The sequence below is a fragment of the Saccopteryx bilineata genome, chromosome 3 (genome assembly GCF_036850765.1).
Source record: "Saccopteryx bilineata isolate mSacBil1 chromosome 3, mSacBil1_pri_phased_curated, whole genome shotgun sequence".
Taxonomy (NCBI): domain Eukaryota; kingdom Metazoa; phylum Chordata; class Mammalia; order Chiroptera; family Emballonuridae; genus Saccopteryx; species Saccopteryx bilineata.
Window position 1 is genome coordinate 261,712,856 of NC_089492.1, and position 20,944 is coordinate 261,733,799.

Consider the following 20,944-nt stretch of genomic DNA (forward strand, 5'->3'; position numbering starts at 1 on the left):
TTAAAAGTGCTTTTGCCTCCTTCCCCTTGGGTCCTAGTCTTCTTCCTCCATCACAGGGAACTACAAACCTCCCTTGCCAACTGATTTCTGGGTAAGTTCCATCAGTGGTTGGTACTGATAAGGTAAGAAACAGGAGGACAGGGGAAGCCTGTCTTTTACTTGGTCTGAGTTCCAGCTGCCACCAGACAGCCCTGCCTTCTAGATCACACAGATGGCTCAGGCTTCTGGCCCTTGGCGACATGAGCATCTTTTAGTTTCCTCAGGGGTATAGTCGCTCCCAAGTGTTGCTAATCTCTGGGTTGCTTCACCAGCCCATTTACCTTCTCGGTGCTTATATCATCTGTGTAACTTACTCCATATACTGTATTAAATTCCCTCTGCTTGTACCTACAGCGGTTTCTGTTTCCCTGATGGGTCTCTGGCTTTAAAAAATATTTTAATAAAAACTTAGCTTTCCTAGAAATTAAACATTCAGATACCTATAAAAGATTTCTTCTGATCAGAAACAAAGACTGTATGGATGACAAAAATCAATTCATTCATTCAAACAAATATTTCCTGAGAGGCTGATCTGTGCTGAGCACCATCCTAGGTACTGGCAATACTATAGTGAACAAAACAGGCACGACACCCCTGCCCTCTTGGAACTTACATTCTAGTGGATGCGTTAACTGTGGCAAATTACAATTTTAAAAAATTAACCCATTTAGGGATATTTCTTTAACAATTGGAAAAAGTGAATTCACTTTAAGGTGTTCTACTCTACACAGACTTGGGTCCTACCTTTTCAATGTGGTATGCTGAACTGTCACATTCCAGAAGCCAATACAGAACTTCTTCAAAGTTAGTATCTACTTAAACTGGCCGCTTGTGCTCAAACAGAAGTAAAACTGTGGTAAGGATTTAAGCAGACACAATAATAAAAGTTAGGCATCATATGCGTAGAATGTAAAACATAAGTGTGTTTTATACAGATTCCTTCCTGCTTGGCATCTTTTTCACAGGGGATATCATTCAGAGGGATTGAGTCTGAGTCTATTTAATTAGTCATTTTAGTCCTCATCTATGGCACAGGTAAAGTCCATCAATATAACATACAAGGCCAGCTGCAATGTACATAATGAGGACAGTGTTGGAGTCACCAATTGCATGATATTATTTCCAAGCTGGAATTTGCAGGCAGAAGAACAGAAACAGACAATGACTCATGTGGTGAACAGTTATAAAGACAACCATTCCCAAGAAAGCTGCCACCTACATACCACAACGACATCAGATGAAAAATGCAGAAAGAAAGCAGTTTAATGATTTACTTGAAAGCAATAGATTTGCTGAAAAGTCTACTGAGAGATCAGGCTGCACTACCTGTTTACACATCCTAAGCACTGTGTAACCATAAGCACACATCAAATATTTAGAACTCTTAGACTGCCTGAGCATAAAAGCATGTTCAGCCTCAAAAACCAACACCATCAATTTCAGAAACACTTATTGTTGCCAATTCAGTAGACTTTTCTAAGACAATTGAATGTACTCGTGAAGTTGCACTTACATGGAGATCTTGTGTGCACAATACTCAGAACTTCCTTATTACTCAGCAAGTAGTAAACATTTCATACCTGTAATACTTATGCTTCCATTTGAGTAGCAGGTAGTTTCCAGGACTACCTGGAGTCTTAAGCACATTTATAATCTCAATACCACACAGCAAGCCAACTACAGAGCTAGGGTTTTAACCTTATTGGCCCCTGCCTACCCCTGCCACTTCCCAACATGTAATCAAAATATACTAAAACTTCCCCCCCCACACACACACACACATGATACAACACATGTGGCAGCCTTTGCACATTGTTTCTTCTGCCCAGAATGCAAAGTTCCCCAAATTCACCTGGCAAAGTCATGCTCATCACTCAACATAAAACCTACATGTCTCTTAGAAGCCACAACTTCCTGAGGCTGACTTGTTTGCTTTCTTTTTTTCCTGTACATGATGCCATAATGCTAATTACAGCATTGCATCATGTATGTGTTTACACATCTGCTTCCCTCATAGACTGTAAAGTCCTTGAATCCAAAGACCCTAGTTTTGTTTTTTTAAAGATTTTATTTGGCCCTGGCTGGCTTGCTCACTGGTAGAGCGTTGCCTGGTGTGTGGAAGTCCCAGGTTCAATTCTCAGTCAGGGCACACAGGAGAAGTAACCATCTACTTCTCCCCCCCTCCCCCCTATTCTCTCTCTCTCTCCCTCTCTCTTTCTCCCCCCTCCTGCAAGTTGGCCCTGGGCACTGAGGATGGCTCCATGGCCTCCACTCAGGTGTTAAAAATAGTTTGGTTACCGAGCAATGGAACAACACCCTAGATGGGCAGAGCATCACCCCATAGGGGGCTTGCTGGTTGGATCCCAGTTGGGATGCATGCAGGAGTCTGTCTCTCTGCCTCCCCTGCTCTCACTTAATTTAAAAAATATATATTTATTTATTTTAATTATTATTATTATTATAATTATTATTATTTATTGATATTTAGAGAGAGAGAGAAGTGGAGGGAGGAGCAGAAAGCATCAACTCATAGTTGCTTCTCTTATGTGCCTTGCTTGACCAGGCAAGCCCTGGGTTTTGAATTGGTGACCCCAGCATTCCAGGTTAAAGTTTTATCCACTGCGCCACCACAGGTCAGGCCCAAATACCCTAATTTTTAATTTACATATCCTGGTATGGAATCTGGCACAAAGTAGGTGCTTAAGAAATATTATCTGAATGAATATATGTAGCGTAGGACTGCAGGCCTGCAAAGACTTCACCCTCAAAGTTATAGCATTTTGTAATCTCTGTCTCACTTAAAGTACAAGCAGAACAAATAGGAAAGTATCTCCCAGGGAACAGGTTTAACAAGCTGTTATTAAAAGACAATCTAATAGGGAATTGAACAAATTACTTTCAGTAAAACTGTGTCAAGCTAACCACAACTGTCAGAATTCAGGTACATTAGGTGTAAAAACCCAGAGTTATCTGATCTTGGCTGGAGGCTACTGGACTAGAGATGGAAGCAAAACCCCTTCTGTGGTCTAGATCTGATAGAATGCTTCTAACCTCTCAAAAGGTCCCAGAGATACAGCTAAAATGATTTAAAATTGATAGGGAAGTTCATGTTCTAAGGAATGATGTTTAACAAGCAATGATTTACAATCTATTGAAAGTCAGCCCTTGACACAAGCACTTGTAATAAAAATTTTAAAATTTTAAAAAAGAAATAGTATATTTTTTTAAAAAAGCAATGCTTTAGCTATTAACAGAAAACAAATGTAAAGCAAAGCTAGAAAATTAATTTACCAGAGTTAAAATTTAGGACTACTAATAGAAAACTTTAATACAAAGATTCCTTGGTCTAATTTTTCACATGAATTTGAAGAGTCAGGAAACATCCAGAGACAATTCTCAAGGGTACCATAAAGAACATTTGTAAAAATGCCAGGACTCCATGTATAGGAAATGGTTTTGGCTTAAAGACTAGGGAATTATTGGGTGAGTCATTATAACTGTGGCTTCCAGGAACTGGAGTATTTAAGGGAATAAAGTCAGAAACGGAAATGAATAATCATGATAAAATAAATGAGATAGCAATGGTAATAATAAATACTGCTTACAGCTGTGCAACACTTTTGTTTACAAAGCACTTTTATTTTCAAAGGAGGAAAATTAAATTGAGGATGTTAGGTGGCGAGCTGAAGGTTGACAAAGCTAAAATAAACAAAGAAAAGGAGTTTAACTGAATAGTTCAGCATGGAGTCTCTAGCCCAGGGGTCGGAAACCTATGGCTCGTGAGCCAGATGTGGTTCTTTTGATGGCTGCATCTGGCTCATAGACAAATCTTTAATAAAAAAAATAATGTTAAAAATATAAAAACATTCTCATGTATTACAATCCATTCATTTCCTACTGCTCATGTTCATGGTTGCGGGTGGCTGGAGCCAATCACAGCTGTCCTCCGGGACAACACCAAATTTTTATTGGACAGTGCATAATGTACACAGGTTGTTGTATGGCTCTCATGGAATTACATTTTAAAATACGTGGCGTTCATGGCTCTCTCAGCCAAAAAGATTCCCAACACCTGCTCTAGCCCCTTCCACTGCTCTTCTCTGCCACCTGTGAGGTGGGCTTCTGTATGCTATGGATGGGCCTCGGACACTTTCTAAGATACCTTTAATAAGACCAGATGTTTTCAACATGCTTCAGCAGATCTTTCCATTTAAGATAAGCTAGGTAGAGACTTAGAAAATGCCTTGAAAGACTGATGAAGCCCCTCAATGTTGTAGATTTTCCGGTTCTCTGTGTTATACTATTGATTAGAAAATGCAAGGTGCCATGAAGTGTGGGTAGCACTTACTGTTTGCACAAAAGCACTGCATAGGAATATATTGTATTTAAATGTTAAATGTAGTTGTTTGTCTATGCAGAGTATCCCTAAAAAACCCACAGGAAATTATCAATAATGTACTTCCAGGAAGGAAAAATGATGGCTAAGAAACCAGGGACAGGAACACAATTCTTCACTGTACACATTCCCTTTAAACCTTTTCATTTTGAACCATGTGCAAGTGCTACATTTTTATAAAGGTAAATTTAAATTTAAGAATATATTATGGGGTCCTGGCCGGTTTGCTCAGTGGTAGAGCGTCGGCCCAGGTGTGGATGTCCCAGGTTCGATTCCCAGTCAGGGCACGCAGGAGAAGCAACCATCTTCTTCTCCACACTCCTCTTCTCTTCTCTTCTCTTTCTACCCCTCCCACAGCCATGGCTTGATTGATTTGAGCGTGTTGGCCCCTGGTACAGACGATGGCTCTGTGGCCTCCAGCTCAAGTGCTAACAATAGGTCAGTTGCGGAACAAGAGCAATGCCCCAAATAGGCAGAATATTGCCCCATATGGGGCTTGCCAAGTGGATTTCGGTTGGGGTGCATGTGAGAGTCTGTCTCTCTGCCTCCCCTGCTCTTAATTAAAAAAAAAAAAGAATAAAGCCTCCCCTGCTCTTAATTAAAAGAAAAAAAGAATACATAATGGGAATGGAAATAGAGGCAATGGTTAGGTGATTCAAGGTGAAAACATTTCAGAGATAGGAAGGAGCAAAAAAGAAGAGTAAAAAAGTATTGCAAAGTTTCTGTCAGACTCCAGAATTCCATGTGGTGTCTCAAAGTCTGAAGTATATATTCTTTAAGATCTTCCAATTTCTTTCATTTTAATTCTTCACTCATTACACAGCTCTCAATTTTTTATGAACCTTGATACCGAGAAAAGAGTGTCTGAATAGTGGACACAAGTATTCAGGTCATCAGAAAGGTAAATCCTTTCATGGTAAATAAGATAGTGTCTAGTTTAAACCAGTCTTTGAAGAGGTTGATAAGGAGTTATTTCAGGCACACTGATGAAATATGGACCCTCAGAGCTAAAGACTAAACTTTGGGCCAGTAAGACCTACCAAGGGTCCACCCAAAACTGGGATCCAGCCTCGACTAGGTAGAACTGCCACTGACATACCTGGAATTTTCACTGTTTTCCTCTGTTTTATCACTACTACTATTTAAATTAGTCCAAAATTCACCTTAAAGGTCACAATAACTTGAAGATTTGGGATCATGAGGAAACCACATCTTTGGGCCTACAGCAAGTCATAGCATTATTTTTTTTAAAGGCACTGCCAAATCAGCTTCCTTTCCCACACAGGAATCACTTTCGTGCCTGGTGGGTCTTGTGCAAGAACAATTTTAAAACCCAGGACCAGCAAAACTTGTACTATATAAAGAGAACACAGTTTTGTTCTCTATTCTAATGTTTAAATTATGTATCTAAAGATAATAACATTCTTAAATAAGTATAAGTTTTTAAAAAGAAGAGTCATTGCCAAAGAGTTATTTTTGGAACATTATAAAAATACCTGCTCATAGGTCTGCAGTCCAGGGCTACAGCATCTGACTTAATATTAATAGATTAGCAATCACCCACCAGGTCCTGTAGCTCTCAGTTCTCTAAGTAAGGAAGGGCATGAGACATAGAGATAAACTCAAATACACGTCTCATTTTAGCCAATAGTTTTTTAAGTTTCTTCTCCCACTAAATATATTTTTTACCACAGCTAATAGACAACTTAATCTATTGATGCAAATGCCTCTTCTTTTCATGATCTGACAGTTGTTCACATGATCATTATGACAACCAAAACCAGGAAAAGGAGTAGGAAAATGAATGAGAGAGGCTGAAAGAGTGAAAGGGATTCGATAATTAACAAATGTCTTCTTGAACTGAATTGAAAAATGACTGACATATTGTCATCTCAATTTTAATACAATGGCCAAGTCACTGAAGCCACCAAGGCAAATGTAGAACTAATCTATAAAAATAAATTGTTTCAGGAACCAGGATTCTACCATCAACAGCAATTAATTAGGTTTACGAGCCAGTTACTGGTTCTCATTAAGAATTAACTAATGTTTCACTACTCGATCCTCAGTAACACTATTGATAAAGAGCAATGGAAAATTTGGAGAAAGAAGTGATGAATCAACCTCTATTCCATATGCTGTATTTTACTGAAATATGAGTAAGTATAAGAGTGGTATGACAAATGGGGGGGTACTAATCAATAAAATGGCATCTGACTCCCCAAATGTAGCATGCTCACTCCAGTGGGTTGCTTCAATGTGACTCAAGATCTGTCAACCCAGGACATAAGGAAATTTCAGTAAAGTTAAGAGATACATTCCTAAGTTTCTTTAAAAATTGTCCATTAATTTGAGAGAGAGAAAGAAAAAAAAGGAAGGGAGAGAAAGGACGGGAGGGGAGGGGGAGAGGGGCAGAGAAGGGAGAGGGGCAGAAAGAGAAGAGGGAGAGAGAGAGAGAGAGAGAGATAGAGTCAGTCAAGCACCAACTCTCTGCTCCACCCATTGACCGCCTCCGTACATGCCCTGAACTGGAATTGAACTTGTAACCTCGGTGCACCAGGACAACATTTCATCCACTGAGCAACCCAGCCAGGGCTACAATCCTAAATTTTAAAAAGAATCTTCCAATAGATCTAGGCCAAGATCTAGCAAAAGTCAACTTTAAGAAATTAACCTATCCAACATCAATTGATTCTAAAGTACTTCTGAAAATGAATTCTTGCTAATGCAAAAATTCAAGAAAGAAGTCTGGAGACCTGCTGTCCTAATGACACATGCCATTTATCTATTGGTAAAGGGCCCTAAAATATACTACTAGGTTTCTAGTAGTATCAGTGTATCATCCCTCTGTTCTCACATAAATTTTTCTAAAATAAAAGGAAATTAGTGAAAGCATCCATTATGCATATACTTCCTTTCTCAATATTGATAAATACAAATGCATTTACTAGTAAATCTTTCTTGTATACTATATGCTCAATATGCTATAAGGCAAATCCACTGCATTATACACACAAATAAATTAACAAAAGCTCCCAAAATATAACTATCTCTTTCTCCCCAACCAAAGAAAAAAAAAATTCTCCAACTCTTCCAATGATATTCCAAATAATTCAGAAAGAAAATAAGAAAACAAAATATTTATATTTATAGATGCTTGTATCTATAAGCTTCAAGTGCAAACATTTCACTAATAACTACACTTTCATATCATACTGATTTTTAACTGGAATAAACCATAAATCCTTGAGGGCACAGAAAACAAAGACTAAATGACTCTGCCAATTTATAATGTTCTTATCTCACCTTTAGAAGGTTAATCAATCACTATGGAAGCAACAAATTCAATGTATCCGTTGCTTTCTTCTCTCTAGAAATTAAACAGGCCCTACACTATGGCCACAGTCTGCTAGTTTCTGCCACCCCACACATTAGGCCGCAAACGCACTCCACAAGCCAGGGGTAGGCTGTCTAGAAATCGGCACTGTGTCACTGCTTAAGGCAGTTTCCACTGCACATATTCAGGAAGAAAGCTACCTAAGCACTCCCCCAGATCTCAGCAAGTCTATAAACTGATAGAAGGAACTGCTAACCAAATAGCAGGCAGCAACAATCACCACCTTTAAAAATTATTTAAGCACTTTTCCTTTCCAGCATCATCTCACTTTCCTCCCTCCCTTCTCTCTCCTCCTCTCTCCCCCTCTCTGTCACACTCAGATCCGCACACTGCAGTTCATCCCCAGCTTTGCATGTGAGCTCTGGGCTGCCTCTGGAATGACAGCCCAGAACTCATTCAGAGCCCTGAAATACAGACACTCGCCTGCACACACCACGCCACTTCCACCCCCACCATCACTCCCCCAACACAGACAAACACACACTCGCCTTCGCAACCTCTCTCCACACCAATCCCGGCGCTGCAGAACACCAGGCAGGCTCAGCAGCAAGGTAGCACGAGGTTACCATTTAGGATGATTTAGGCGGCCCAAGCTCCAGAAACCCCCTCCCCACACAGACGAGCTCCCAGGAGCGCCCGGAGGCTGGAGGACCTCCCGCCCGCCGAAGGGATACGCTACCTTTAGACTGACAGTCCGCACAAAACTTGTTATCCTCCTCCAGCAGCAGATTGGCCAGGACCGCCTGGTACCGATCCACGTCCTTCACCGACTTGCCCGTCATGGCCAGGGTGCCGGCGGGGGCAGAGGGCGACGCACCCTCCTCACCCCCAGAAACCTTTGCCTCTGTCGGAAGGTGAGGACTCCCGGTCCCCCGCCCAGGGGCACCTCCTGAGCGGGGCAGAGCCCTCTCCTCCGGCCCCGCGCCCCTTGTCGGGTCAGCCGCGCCCGCCCCTCACCCTGCAGCCCCTCACTGCGACGCCCCCTGGCGGGCTTAGGGGAAGGCTCAAGTCCAGAGAAAGCTGCGGGCCTAAGGACCCTCACTCAGCCCATGCAAGGGGGGCTGCTGTCGGGTCTCCTGGGTGAGGGGCACAAAGACAACCGCCTAGCCTGCCTGTCTGCGGGCGGTGAGTGTCGGTCTCGGTTTCCCTGGCAGCTGCCGCCTGCTCCGCCACCACTTCTGCCGTCTACTTCCGGCAGCTCTTCCTCTCCACCTCCACCCTGCCCAGCCCGCGCATGCGCTCCGCCCCCACCGCTTCGTACTGGGCCGTACTGGGCTCTTCCCGGGGCTCCGCCACTCAGGAACCAATCCGGGCAGAAGTAAGGGGCGGGGCCTGGGTGGGGCGGAGGATGAGTGGACACGCCCCCTACATGCCCTTGGAAAAGAATGAATGGAGCCTGGCAAAAAAGGAGTGGAGCGAGGGGGAGAAAGTAAAGAAAAACAGTAATGAACGTTTACTGAGCTCTTGCTATGTGCCAAGCACTGTGCTGATCTCTCTTTACATGAATTATCGTAATATAATCCTCAAATCATCTCTAATGAGTTAAATACTTATCATCCTTATGTATCATCTTTCTCCTGGGGTTATGGATACCCCAAAGACCTTCAAAAGCCAAATAGAAAGGCTCAAGCTTTTAACCCTGGGTAAGGAGGACATCACATCCTCCCCAAATTTTCAGAGGATTCTGGTCACTTCTCAATTGGAATGTCTGCTTCCACTGAATTCTGGGTCTCCCTGTTTATTAGCTTTCCTCTTGTGGTTACTGCCATCTTTGTTTTTGTTAAGTTTTGGTTTTTTGCCGGATGGTTAGAAACTTTCTCTTTCATTTCTTAAATTCTCCCCAAATAGTTGTTTTGTGCAGCAGACTTTTACTAGGTTATTTGGAGGGAATGGTGTAAAGAGAAAGGGTGATTACAGCATAGGCAACTATGATTATTCAACACAATTGTCCAAAGCCACCCTTGTTACAGAGAATTTGATAACTGTTCTTTTCTTTAGAGATCCACCTGCCATCTGGCAAATGTATTCATTCATTCATTCTTTAAATTGTTACTGAGCAACATCTAACTTAACTAGCAGGCACTTGGGGGGGAGGAACAATACGATTCAATTAGTGATTTTAAAAGATCACCGGCTGTCATGGGAAGAATAGATCAGGGAAGTTGGTAAAACCAGATTGTCAGTTATCTTGTCTCTAGTGAAACCCTCTTTCCCATCTCTTTACTTTCTCCCAAGACTAGGCTTCCCTCAAAACTTTAATCTCATCAGAGAAAAATTAAAATTCTCTATTACTTTATTCATCAAAACAATTTAATTATTAAAACCTCTCCTCTAGCTATGCCTAGGAGGCTTGATTTTAATAAACAAACAAATTCATTAAGGTAGTTTTCCTAGTCAAATCAGCTCTTTCTCTAGAAGGGATCCTGCGTTCCTCCTAAGCTAATTTTCTAGACCTGCTGCCAGTTTGCAATAATTTTTCTATAACTTATTTAACTTTTCTTCTTTAACACCTATTTTATAAATGAGCAAACTGAGACTTAGGATAATATCCATCTAGTGAATAGTAGAGCTGAGATTTTAAACCTAGGTTTCTGTGATTCCAGCGATTCCAGCATTAGTATTGTCAGTTTTTGCTTATGTTATCCCTTATAATTCTCAGAAAGATAACTATCAAAATAGGTATTAGCATAACCATTTTTCAAGAAATGAGAAAACACAAGCTCAAGATTATCTAGTTAATTGTGGTAATTGTGCTTTAATTCAAGCCCTCTATTTCTTCTCCTTTTCATTATGCAAATAACCTTCCTGCCTTAGTCTACTCTAACCCTAGTTAAATTGATTCTTCACCCCACTCTTTGGAAAGAGCTTTCTAAATGGCAAATCTAATTGAATCATACCCTCCTGCTTAAAATCCTTTAGTGACTATCCATCATCAATGGCAGTGCTTCTCAAATTTTTCCATCTAATAAAGTCCCACACACTATGGGACCAGATGAATATGTTTAAATTCTCACCTTTGCCACCTACTATCTGTGTGACTTTGATCAGATTGCTTAACCTCTCTATGCCTCAGTTCTTTCATCTATAACAGGGGTAGTCAACCTTTTTATACCTACCACCCACTTTTGTATCTCTGTTAGTAGTAAAATTTTCTAACCGTCCACCAGTTCCACAGTAATGGTGATTTATAAAGTAGGGAAGTAACTTTATAAAATTTATAAAGCAGAGTTACAGCAAGTTAAAGCATATAATAATAATTACTTACCAAGTACTTTATGTCAGATTTTTGCTAACTTTGGCAGAATAAATCTTTATAAAACAACTTACTATAGTTAAATCTATCTTTTTATTTATACTTTGGTTGCTTCACGACCGCCCACCATGAAAGCTGGAACACCCACTAGTGGGCGTTAGGGACCAGGTTGACTACCACTGATCTATAACATAGGAACTATGATGATATAATATTACCTATTTCATAGGATCGTTGTGAAGCTTAACTGGAATAATATACTATGCTTGAACAGCTTTTGGCACATAGTACTAACAGATAATTCATCCTCTTCACTAAATATTCTTGGCTTTCTGCTTTCTGGGAACTTGGTTCCCAGAATTTTATTTCTTGGCCCTCTTAGTTGAATGTGGCCAGTGAGTTTGAGCAGAAAGGATACGTGCTATTTCACGCCTGAAGCATTTAGCTGCAGCCTTGAGACTTCTCTGCTTCTTTTTCCTCTGGCATGTTAACCATCAGTGTTCAAGATGGTGACTGTCTTAGTTCATTCAGAAAACCATAGACTGACTGGGTGGCTTAAAAACAACAGAAATGGCCCTGGCCGGTTGGCCCAGCGGTAGAGCGTCGGCCTGGCGTGCAGGGGACCTGGGTTCGATTCCCGGCCAGGGCACATAGGAGAAGCGCCCATTTGCTTCTCCACCCCCCCCTCCTTCCTCCCTGTCTTTCTCTTCCCCTCCCGCAGCGAGGCTCCATTGGAGCAAAGATGGCCCGGGCGCTGGGGATGGCTCCTTGGCCTCTGCCCCAGGCGCTAGAGTGGCTCTGGTCGCGGGAGAGCGACGCCCGGAGGGGCAGAGCATCGCCCCCTGGTGGGCAGAGCGTCGCCCCTGGTGGGTGTGCCGGGTAGATCCCGGTCGGGTGCATGCAGGAGTCTGTCTGACTGTCTCTCCCCGTTTCCAGCTTCAGAAAGAATACAATACAATACAATACAATACAATACAATACAATACAATACAAAAAAAAAATGTATTTCTCACAGTTCTGGGGACTAAGAACTCCAAGACAAAGGCACTGACAGATTTCAGTATGTGGCGTGGAGAAGGAAAGGACATAGAAAAAGAAACCTCATCTTCCTCATCATAGAAATTCTCATCTTCTATGGGAGGAAGTGAATAAGCAAAGCTGAAAAGATAAATAACGATAGCATGAGCATGTCATTAGGAAAATTTTCAAATTTCAGGAAAAATAACTATAAGGGTTAAAAACAATTCCCTCAGAAGAGTAGGTATGGGGGTGGGTAGAGGTAGGAAGGGCATTACCAGTTGTCATTAGAAGCCTGGTATAATTAGACTTTTTAAACTATGTACATGCTTTACTTTAAAATTCTTTTAGTTAACTTAAAATAGTTCTTTAAACCCACAATCTTACTGTGATCAGCACCCATGGGACTCTAAAAGGTGTTTCAAAACATTTCCTGTCAAAACAGTTTTTACTTCATGCTAAGTTAGCCTCGGATGAGCATTTCTCTAGATTTTTCTGTTCTTCTGCCCTCCCCACAAAGCCCAACTCTTTTTCTCTGTAAGTTCAGAGTGCTTTTCTATGCAGGTCTTAAGACACCCAGCTAACTGCGATATAAACAAATGGGGCTTTATTTCCCTCACAGAATAAGGAAGCCAGAGGCAGGGCAGATATTTGCATTGGTCAGCTACCTGGTGAGGTCCTCGGCTCCCAGACTCTATCGTGCTGCTTTGCCATCATCAGCCTATTGAATTTTTATCCTCACGTTCAGTAGTCCTCAACCCAGAGCATCAGCATCACTTGGAAACTTGGTAGCAGTGCAAATTCTCAGGCCCACTCCTGACCTAGGAATTAGAAACTCTGGGGTAGGACCTATCAGTCTGTGTTTTGAGAAGCCCTCTGGGTAATTCTGATGCACACTCAAATTTGAGAACCACTGCTCATGCTAATCACCTCATGGTCACAAAATGGTCACCACAGTTCCAAACATCACATCATCATTGAAGGCAGGAAGAGGGGGAAAACAGTCCTCCCAATCTGGTTGCTCTCTTTATCAGGGATGCGTAGGTTTTCCCAGAAGCTCCTAGCAGACTTTCCCTTAAGACTCATTGGCTAGAACCAGCTGTGTGGCTCACCCCCTAACTATAAAGGTGTTTGGGAAAGCACGTGTCTGGCTTTCCAGCCCCTAGAGTGAGAGGCAGCAATAGAGAGAGGGGCTAGGAATGGCTATGGACAGCCAGAAGACAATGTCTGCCACAGGGTCCATGTGGTCAGGGCCACAGATAAATTATTCCTGACTCCATCCTGTAAAAGCAGCAGAAGACCTTGACATTCATCTGCAAAAGTAGTCTTAGCACTTCTGAATTCTTCCGCTGGAAGGATCTACAATGTAGAAATCTCTTTGTGTGTGTGTGTGTGTGTGTGTGTGTGTGTGTGTGTGTGTGAGAGAGAGAGAGAGAGAGAGAGAGAGAGAGATACAAAAGGAGAGAGATGAAAAGCATCAATTCTTCAATGCGGCTCCTTAGTTGTTCATTGATCGCTTTTTCATATGTGCCTTGATGGGATGGAGGGTGGTGGCTACAGCAGAGCAAGTGACCCCTTGTTCAAACCAGCGACTTTGGGCTTCAAGCCAGTGACCTTTAGGCTCAAGCCAGCAACCACAGGGTCATGTCTATGATCCCACACTCGAGCCGGATGAGCCCACACTCAACCCGGTGACCTCAGGGTTTCAAACATGGATCCTCTGAGTTGCAGTCCAATGCTCTATCTACTGTGCCACTGCCTGGTCAGGCAAGGTAGAAATCTCATTCTTATTGCTATTATCTTTCTCTTGTGGAATGGTGGTTCTCACCATAATTAATATGCTAGAAGAATTATTTTCTATCTGAAATGGTCAGGGGAGGACAGGAGGAAGAGAAGACAAAAAACTGTCAAGCTGGCTTAAAGAAAAATCATTTTTACATTTTAACATGGGGAATTGACATTGTGGCTGCTTTCATATAAACAGCCCATCAAAATGTCCTGTTTTTATACAAAGTGCTTAAATCTGACTTAATAAAGTTTGTCAGTTTCCAGGCAATCAAGGAGGAGAACATTCCAGGCAGAGATTAGTATGCATGAAAGTGCAGAAGTGAGAAAGGAGAACTGAAAATTGTTATGTGCAAAGAGCATTAGGAGAAGCTGGAGAGGGGGGTGCGAAGGGCCAGATCACAACGAGCTTTGTGTGCTGTGTTTAGGAGGTTGGAACCCACACTGTTCCTAATATCATTAAAGCTTGGAGGGTATCTCAACCTGGGTTCACAGATGGATGTTAGCACCTTGTCAACCCGCTGACAACCAATCATATAACAAATTTCATGGGTGTGTGGGCCTGTGTACTTAACTGAAGAGTGGGCCCTAGATTTGCAAAGGTGTGTGTAACCTAAACAAGTTTAAGAATCACTTCTTTGAGGAGTCAAGGAATTAGACATTACATTTTTTATTTATCACTAGAATAAATTCAGACTTCAACCAGATTCTTTTTTTTTTTAATAGGTCCATTGATTTCAGAAAGAGAGAGAGAGAAAAGGAGGGTGAAGGGAGAGAGAGAGAGAAAAGCACCAACTTGTTCCACTTAGGTGTTCCATTTAGGTGTGCACTCATTGATTGTTCTCATACATGCCCTGAGCCGGGATCAAACCCGTGACCTGGGCACACCCGGATGATGAATAGAGATTCATTAAGCCACCCGGCCAGGGCAGACTTCTACCAGATTCTTGATCCAGGTTAAAAAGAAAAGGACAGAGCTCAGACTGGAAGTAGGGTTCCATTTTCCTGTCTGGAGCCCTTTCCTGTGCAATCTCTGCAATAGACTATCTCCAACCAGTGCCAAGAGAGATGGGTAATCCTCCAGTGTATAAGAAACACTCACCAGTCCTGGTCGGTTGGTTCAGCGGTAAAGCGTCGGCCTGGCGTGCGGGGGACCCGGGTTCGATTCCCGGCCAGGGCACATAGGAGAAGCGCCCATTTGCTTCTCTACCCCCCCCCCCCTTCCTCTCTGTCTCTCTCTTCCCCTCCCGCAGCCAAGGCTCCATTGGAGCAGGGATGGCCCGGGCACTGGGGATGGCTCCTTGGCCTCTGCCCCAGGCGCTAGAGTGGCTCTGGTCGCGGCAGAGCGACGCCCCGGAGGGGCAGAGCATCGCCCCCTGATGGGCAGAGCATCGCCCCTGGTGGGCAGAGCGTCGCCCCTGGTGGGCGTGCCGGGTGGATCCCGGTCGGGCGCATGCGGGAGTCTGTCTGACTGTCTATCCCCGTTTCCAGCTTCAGAAAAATACAAAAAAAAAAAAAAAAAAAGAAACACTCACCAAGTCACACAGTCCCTCCTCTCTTCAAAAGCCTCCAGGTGATGAGAAAGAAAGGGATGCTACCTCTGTGAAGAGAGAGCCATCAGCTTTCCACCAAAGCTGGGACATTCCAGAATGGAACTCCCCAAGGAAGTCACCAGAAACAGGAACAAGAGAGGGACAAGTGCAAGGGAACTTTTTAAAATCACAAATAGGATTTTTAAAATTTCTCACCAGTAAATCTCTGAGTTTTAAACAGATCCTTGCTCTGGAGGCTTATACCCATTAGCCTGTTCAGCTTTTGAGCACCTGTCTTATCCCTAGTAGCTTTAGAACTGCCACCTTCACCGTGAAGCTCCATGAGTTTTCCCAAACTTGGGCTTCTTCAGCATTTTGACTTTTCTAAAAAAGACATCATAGAGAAGATAAGTGGATTGGGAAGCCTCTTCTATGTCTTTTCCACTGTTCTCTGGAATCAGTTTATTAACCATTTCTTTCAAGTCACGTGTCTACATCTCTTGGGTCATAATTTTCTTTTTTTCTTTTTTTTTTCTGAAGCTGGAAACAGGGAGAGACAGTCAGACAGACTCCCGCATGCGCCCGACCGGGATCCACCCGGCACGCCCACCAGGGGGCGATGCTCTGCCCATCCTGGGCGTCGCCATGTTGCGACCAGAGCCACTCTAGCACCTGGGGCAGAGGCCACAGAGCCATCCCCAGCGCCCGGGCCATCTTTGCTCCAGTGGAGCCTTGGCTGCGGGAGGAGAAGAGAGAGACAGAGAGGAAAGCGCGGTGGAGGGGTGGAGAAGCAAATGGACGCTTCTCCTGTGTGCCCTGGCCAGGAATCGAACCCGGGTCCTCTGCACGCTAGGCCGACGCTCTACCGCTGAGCCAACCGGCCAGGGCCTTGGGTCATAATTTTCTTCCAGATTTGACAGACCTGTTGGTGCTGAGCATAAGAGGTCTTCTGAACCTGATTGTTGCATTTTTTAAATAAAACCAATACAAAATAAACAAAGCAAATAACCATTGGTAGTCTTGACGTCAACATGAACTTCAATCAGTGTCTGCCTTTTTTTTTTTTTACCACAGAGCACATTTTGTCACAGGTAAGACCCATGCCATAACAACTCAGGCAAAGTTTTTGGCCTAAAGATCCTCAGGAATTAGCTTGAATTTTCTAATTTCATCATTCTGCAGATCAGCTAGACTCATTTCAAAACATGACCTTTGAGGTCATCAGATATGATTTTAGTTCCTTGAGTTCTTGTGACTAGTGTTTTTCCAATATTTCTTATATTAAATATAGCTGGTGCTTTCACACTTTCCTCAGAAAATGGATCAACCACTTTCGTCTTGTCTCCCTTTTTGCCACGTTTTGCCTTTCATAAGGTGATTGTTCTTGCTGCCTATCAGTGTTCTTGGTGCTGCTTGGAGAGCCAAAATGGCACAAGGGGACTTCCTGTCTATACATGCCCCTGTGATTCCTGGTAAAAAGTAGGATCATTTGGATCTGCTTCCAACCTTGAGTTTTCAAAAACTTGCAATCGTTTGTAATGAGTGAGTAAGCACAGTGGAGCAGAATATTATCACTTATTTTTCTTAATTCAAAGAGAAATTACTTTACAAAACTCACAATAAACAACACAACTTAAAAAATATTTGTTTTAGCCTGACCAGGCGGTGGCACAGTAGATAGAATATCAGACTGGGACATGGAGGACCCAGGTTCGATACCTGAGGTCGCCAGCTTGAGCACAGGCTCATCCAGCTTGAGTGTGGGCTCATCAGCTTGAGCGTAGGGTCCTTGGCTTGAGCGTAGGATCATAGACATGACCCCATGGTTGTTAGTTTGAGCCCAAAGGTCGCTGACTTGAAGCCAAGGTTGCTAGCTTGAGCAAAGGGTCACTTGCTCTGCTGTAAGGTGCTACAACGAAGAATTGATGCTTCTCATCTTTCTCCATTCCTGTCCCTATCTGTCCCTCTCTCTCACTCTCTCTCTCTCTGTCAAAAAAAAAAAGTTTAAAAATATATTTGTTTTATAAGAAGACACAGAAATGTGCTTTACATAACTAAACTTGTTCACTAATGGTGTTAATTTGGTTCTTTCCAATTAATTTCCAAGTTTAAGAAGGCTTTGAGGTTCTTAGCCCCATAGGTACCACAAACTTCAAATATTCATCCAGGTAGACTCAACAGACCTCCAAGTAACTTTGTTAGCACCCTAAATTAAGACGGGAACTTCCCTTGATCCAGCTGGTGGGACCCTTACTTACCCGAATATATTACAACTAGTGCCTGAACAGGAAGTGGCCCAGATTTGCAAATTGCCACAAAATTCAGTGTTGTACCAATAATACAGTCTTCCTTTTGGTTTTGTCTCTTACCAGAAAATAGATGTGTGACTCATACTTGCCAGCCCACGGTCACTGATACCTGGACCTCCTGTGGTCTCACAGACCAGGGGCCTTCAGGTTTGCACATGCCTCTGCACCCTTAGTGGTAGGTCTGGTCTGATGCCTATGCTGGTGTACCCTGAGATACAGCTGGTTTTGTTCGGGTACCCTACTGATCCCTGCTGTGGGTAATGGCTGGGGAAACTAGTAATTCTCTGCTGGCCTGTCTGGCTTGCTCTCTGGTTCTGGTGATGTGTTGGCTTTATCATGTGGCCCGTTCAGTCCATTCAGAGCACCCAGCTGGGAACTTGCTCCATTTGTGGCTTCTTGAGACTGGGATCTCATGACTGTATACTTTCTCCTCCTCACTGGTGGGTGATTCACTCCCCACAGCCTCTGAGAGGCAATCCTCTGACTCACCAGCCCTGTGCCATTTTCAACAACTGCCTGTGAGATAGCATATTGGACAAAGGTGCTCCTATTAAATGACCTATAGAAAATTCGTGCTTGGATTGCAGAGAAAATAACACCATACAAGTTGTCATAAGGATTAGAAATAATAAAGAGCTCTCCACTCACTCTGCATGACCTCAGACAAGAGACTTAACCTCCATGTGCCTCAGTGTCCTCATCCATAACATGGGATTAAAAGGATGGCTATGAAAATTAAAAATAACATATAAGAAGCATCGGTATATTATAGGTATTAACAAGTGGCACCTATCCCTATTATTAACTACAAAGAGCAGTTAATAGTCTTTTTGACCCCCACTTCATCACTGAAGTCACAAAACCTTATATATTAGATAACATAGCAACACAACAAAAGGCAAAAACAGTAGCCTCAGAAAAATTCACAGAAATGCAATGTGGGGCAATTTAATGAATTAAACATATCAATAGAAAAATAGGTTAAACTATATGACTAGGTACTTTGATTAAAGAACAATAAAATGATCAATAAACACATGAAAAAATTTTGTTCTCACTAGAAACAAATACAAATTAATAGAATAATAAAATCTGTTTGGACCTGTGCTGGCGCAATGGATGAATAAAGCATCGACCTAGAGCACTGAGGTCGCCGGTTTGAAACCCTGGGTTTTCCTGGTCAAGGCACATATGGGAGTTGATGCTTCCTGCTCCTCCCCTCCTTCTCTCTCTTGCACTCTTTCCTCTACTCTCTTAAATGAATAAATTTAAAAACATATTAATTAGTTAATTAATTAATAAAATCTGTTTCACTTATCATGTTGGAAAAGATTTTAAAATTATGATACCCTCAGTTGGGCTGGGAGGTAGCAAACCAGTAGTCTTGAAGACTGTTAGGGGGAGAGGCATGTGACTTGTTAACTCAATTCTGGACAAAAATTAAGAAATATATACTGGCCTGATCAGACAGTGGCACAGTGGGTGGAGCATCAGACTGGGATGCAGAGGACCCAGGTTCAAAACCCTGAAGTTGCTGGCTTGAGCGTGGGATCATAGACATGACCCCATGGTCACCGACTTGAAGCCCAAGGTCGCTGGCTTGAGCCCCCAAGTCAAGGCACATATGAGAAAGCAATCAATGAACAATGAAGGTGCCGCAATGAAGAATTGATGCTTCTCATTTCTCTCCCTTCCTGTCTGTCTGTCCCTCTTTCAGCCTCTCTCTCTGTCTCTGTCATAAAAAAATAAAAAAGAAATATATTAACTGTCTTAGAACATTGCATATTCTGTCATGATAATGCCACTTTCATAAATTTATCCTAAAGCAATAATTAGAGTTAAAAGCAAGGATATTCTTTAAGCACTATTTATAATACTGGGAAATTGAAAACATACCAAAATCAATTTTTAAAAGGTGACTATTTGAAGCTATTACCTTAGAATTTTCCAAGTGTAAAAACCATAGAATTTACATGCACAAAACACTTTAATCTCTGTTTAAAAAATTATAAATTATTTTTTTTTCTTTTTTCTTTTTTTTTTTTTTCATTTTTCTGAAGCTGGAAACGGGGAGAGACAGTCAGACAGACTCCCGCATGCGCCCGACCGGGATCCACCCGGCACGCCCACCAGGGGCGATGCTCTGCCCACCAGGGGGCGATGCTCTGCCCATCCTGGGCGTCGCCATATTGCGACCAGAGCCACTCTAGCGCCTGAGGCAGAGGCCACAGAGCCATCCCCAGCGCCCGGGCCATCTCTGCTCCAATGGAGCCTTAGCTGCGGGAGGGGAAGAGAGAGACAGAGAGGAAAGCGCGGCGGAGGGGTGGAGAAGCAAATGGGCGCTTCTCCTGTGTGCCCTGGCCGGGAATCGAACCCGGGTCCTCCGCACGCTAGGCCGACGCTCTACCGCTGAGCCAATATAAATTATTTTTATTTTTTTATTTTTTTGTATTTTTCTGAAGCTGGAAACGGGGAGAGACAGTCAGACAGACTCCCGCATGCACCCAACCGGGATCCACCCAGCACGCCCACCAGGGGCGACGCTCTGCCCACCAGGGGGTGATGCTCTGCCCCTCCGGGGCGTCCCCAGAGCCACTCTAGCGCCTGGGGCAGAGGCCAAGGAGCCATCCCCAGCGCCTGGGCCATCCCTGCTCCAATGGAGCCTTGGCTGCAGGAGGGGAAGAGAGAGACAGAGAGGAAGGAGGGGGTGGGGATGGAGAAGCAAATGGGCGCTTCTCCTATGTGCCCTGGCCAGGAATCGAACCCGGGTCCCCCACACGCCAGGCCGACGCTCTACCGCTGAGCCAACCGGCCAGGGCCTAAAAAATTATAAATTATTTTTAAAAGTAAGCAACAAGTTAGAAAAATATGTGCCCACAAATTGACAAAATGTTAATATCCTAATACTACACTAAAAATGTAGTGTACACTATAAGTTATCAAAAAAGTTCTCTGCCTTAGCTAGATAGCTTGGTTGGTTACACAGAGGTTGCCAGTTTGATCCCGGGTTAGGGCACATACAGGAACAGCTCGATGTCTTGTCTCTCTGTCTCTCTCTCCCTGCTTCTCTCTAAAAAAGAAAAAAAAAGTCAGACCTTGGCTGACCTGTAACAGTGCAATGGTTAAAGTATCAACCTGAAATGCTGAGGTCGCCAGTTTGAAACCCCAGGCTTGCTCAGTCAAGGTACACAGGAGAAGCAACTACTATGAGTTGAT

The 20,944-nt window shown here is 43.1% G+C and overlaps 1 protein-coding gene and 1 pseudogene across 1 annotated transcript in view; both read right to left on the reverse strand.

Annotated features, from left to right (window-relative positions):
* SMAP2 (small ArfGAP2) overlaps positions 1-9,036 on the reverse strand; it is a 46,989-nt gene extending 37,953 nt beyond the window's left edge. Inside the window, exon 1 of the mRNA XM_066269520.1 lies at positions 8,512-9,036. Within this exon, the coding sequence (XP_066125617.1) occupies positions 8,512-8,614 (103 nt within the window). The 5' untranslated portion in view covers positions 8,615-9,036. The remainder of the gene's footprint in view (positions 1-8,511) is intronic.
* Positions 9,037-15,652: 6,616 nt separating this feature from the next.
* Positions 15,653-17,885, reverse strand: LOC136330052 (small ribosomal subunit protein eS1 pseudogene; annotated as a pseudogene).
* Positions 17,886-20,944: the final 3,059 nt, after the last annotated feature.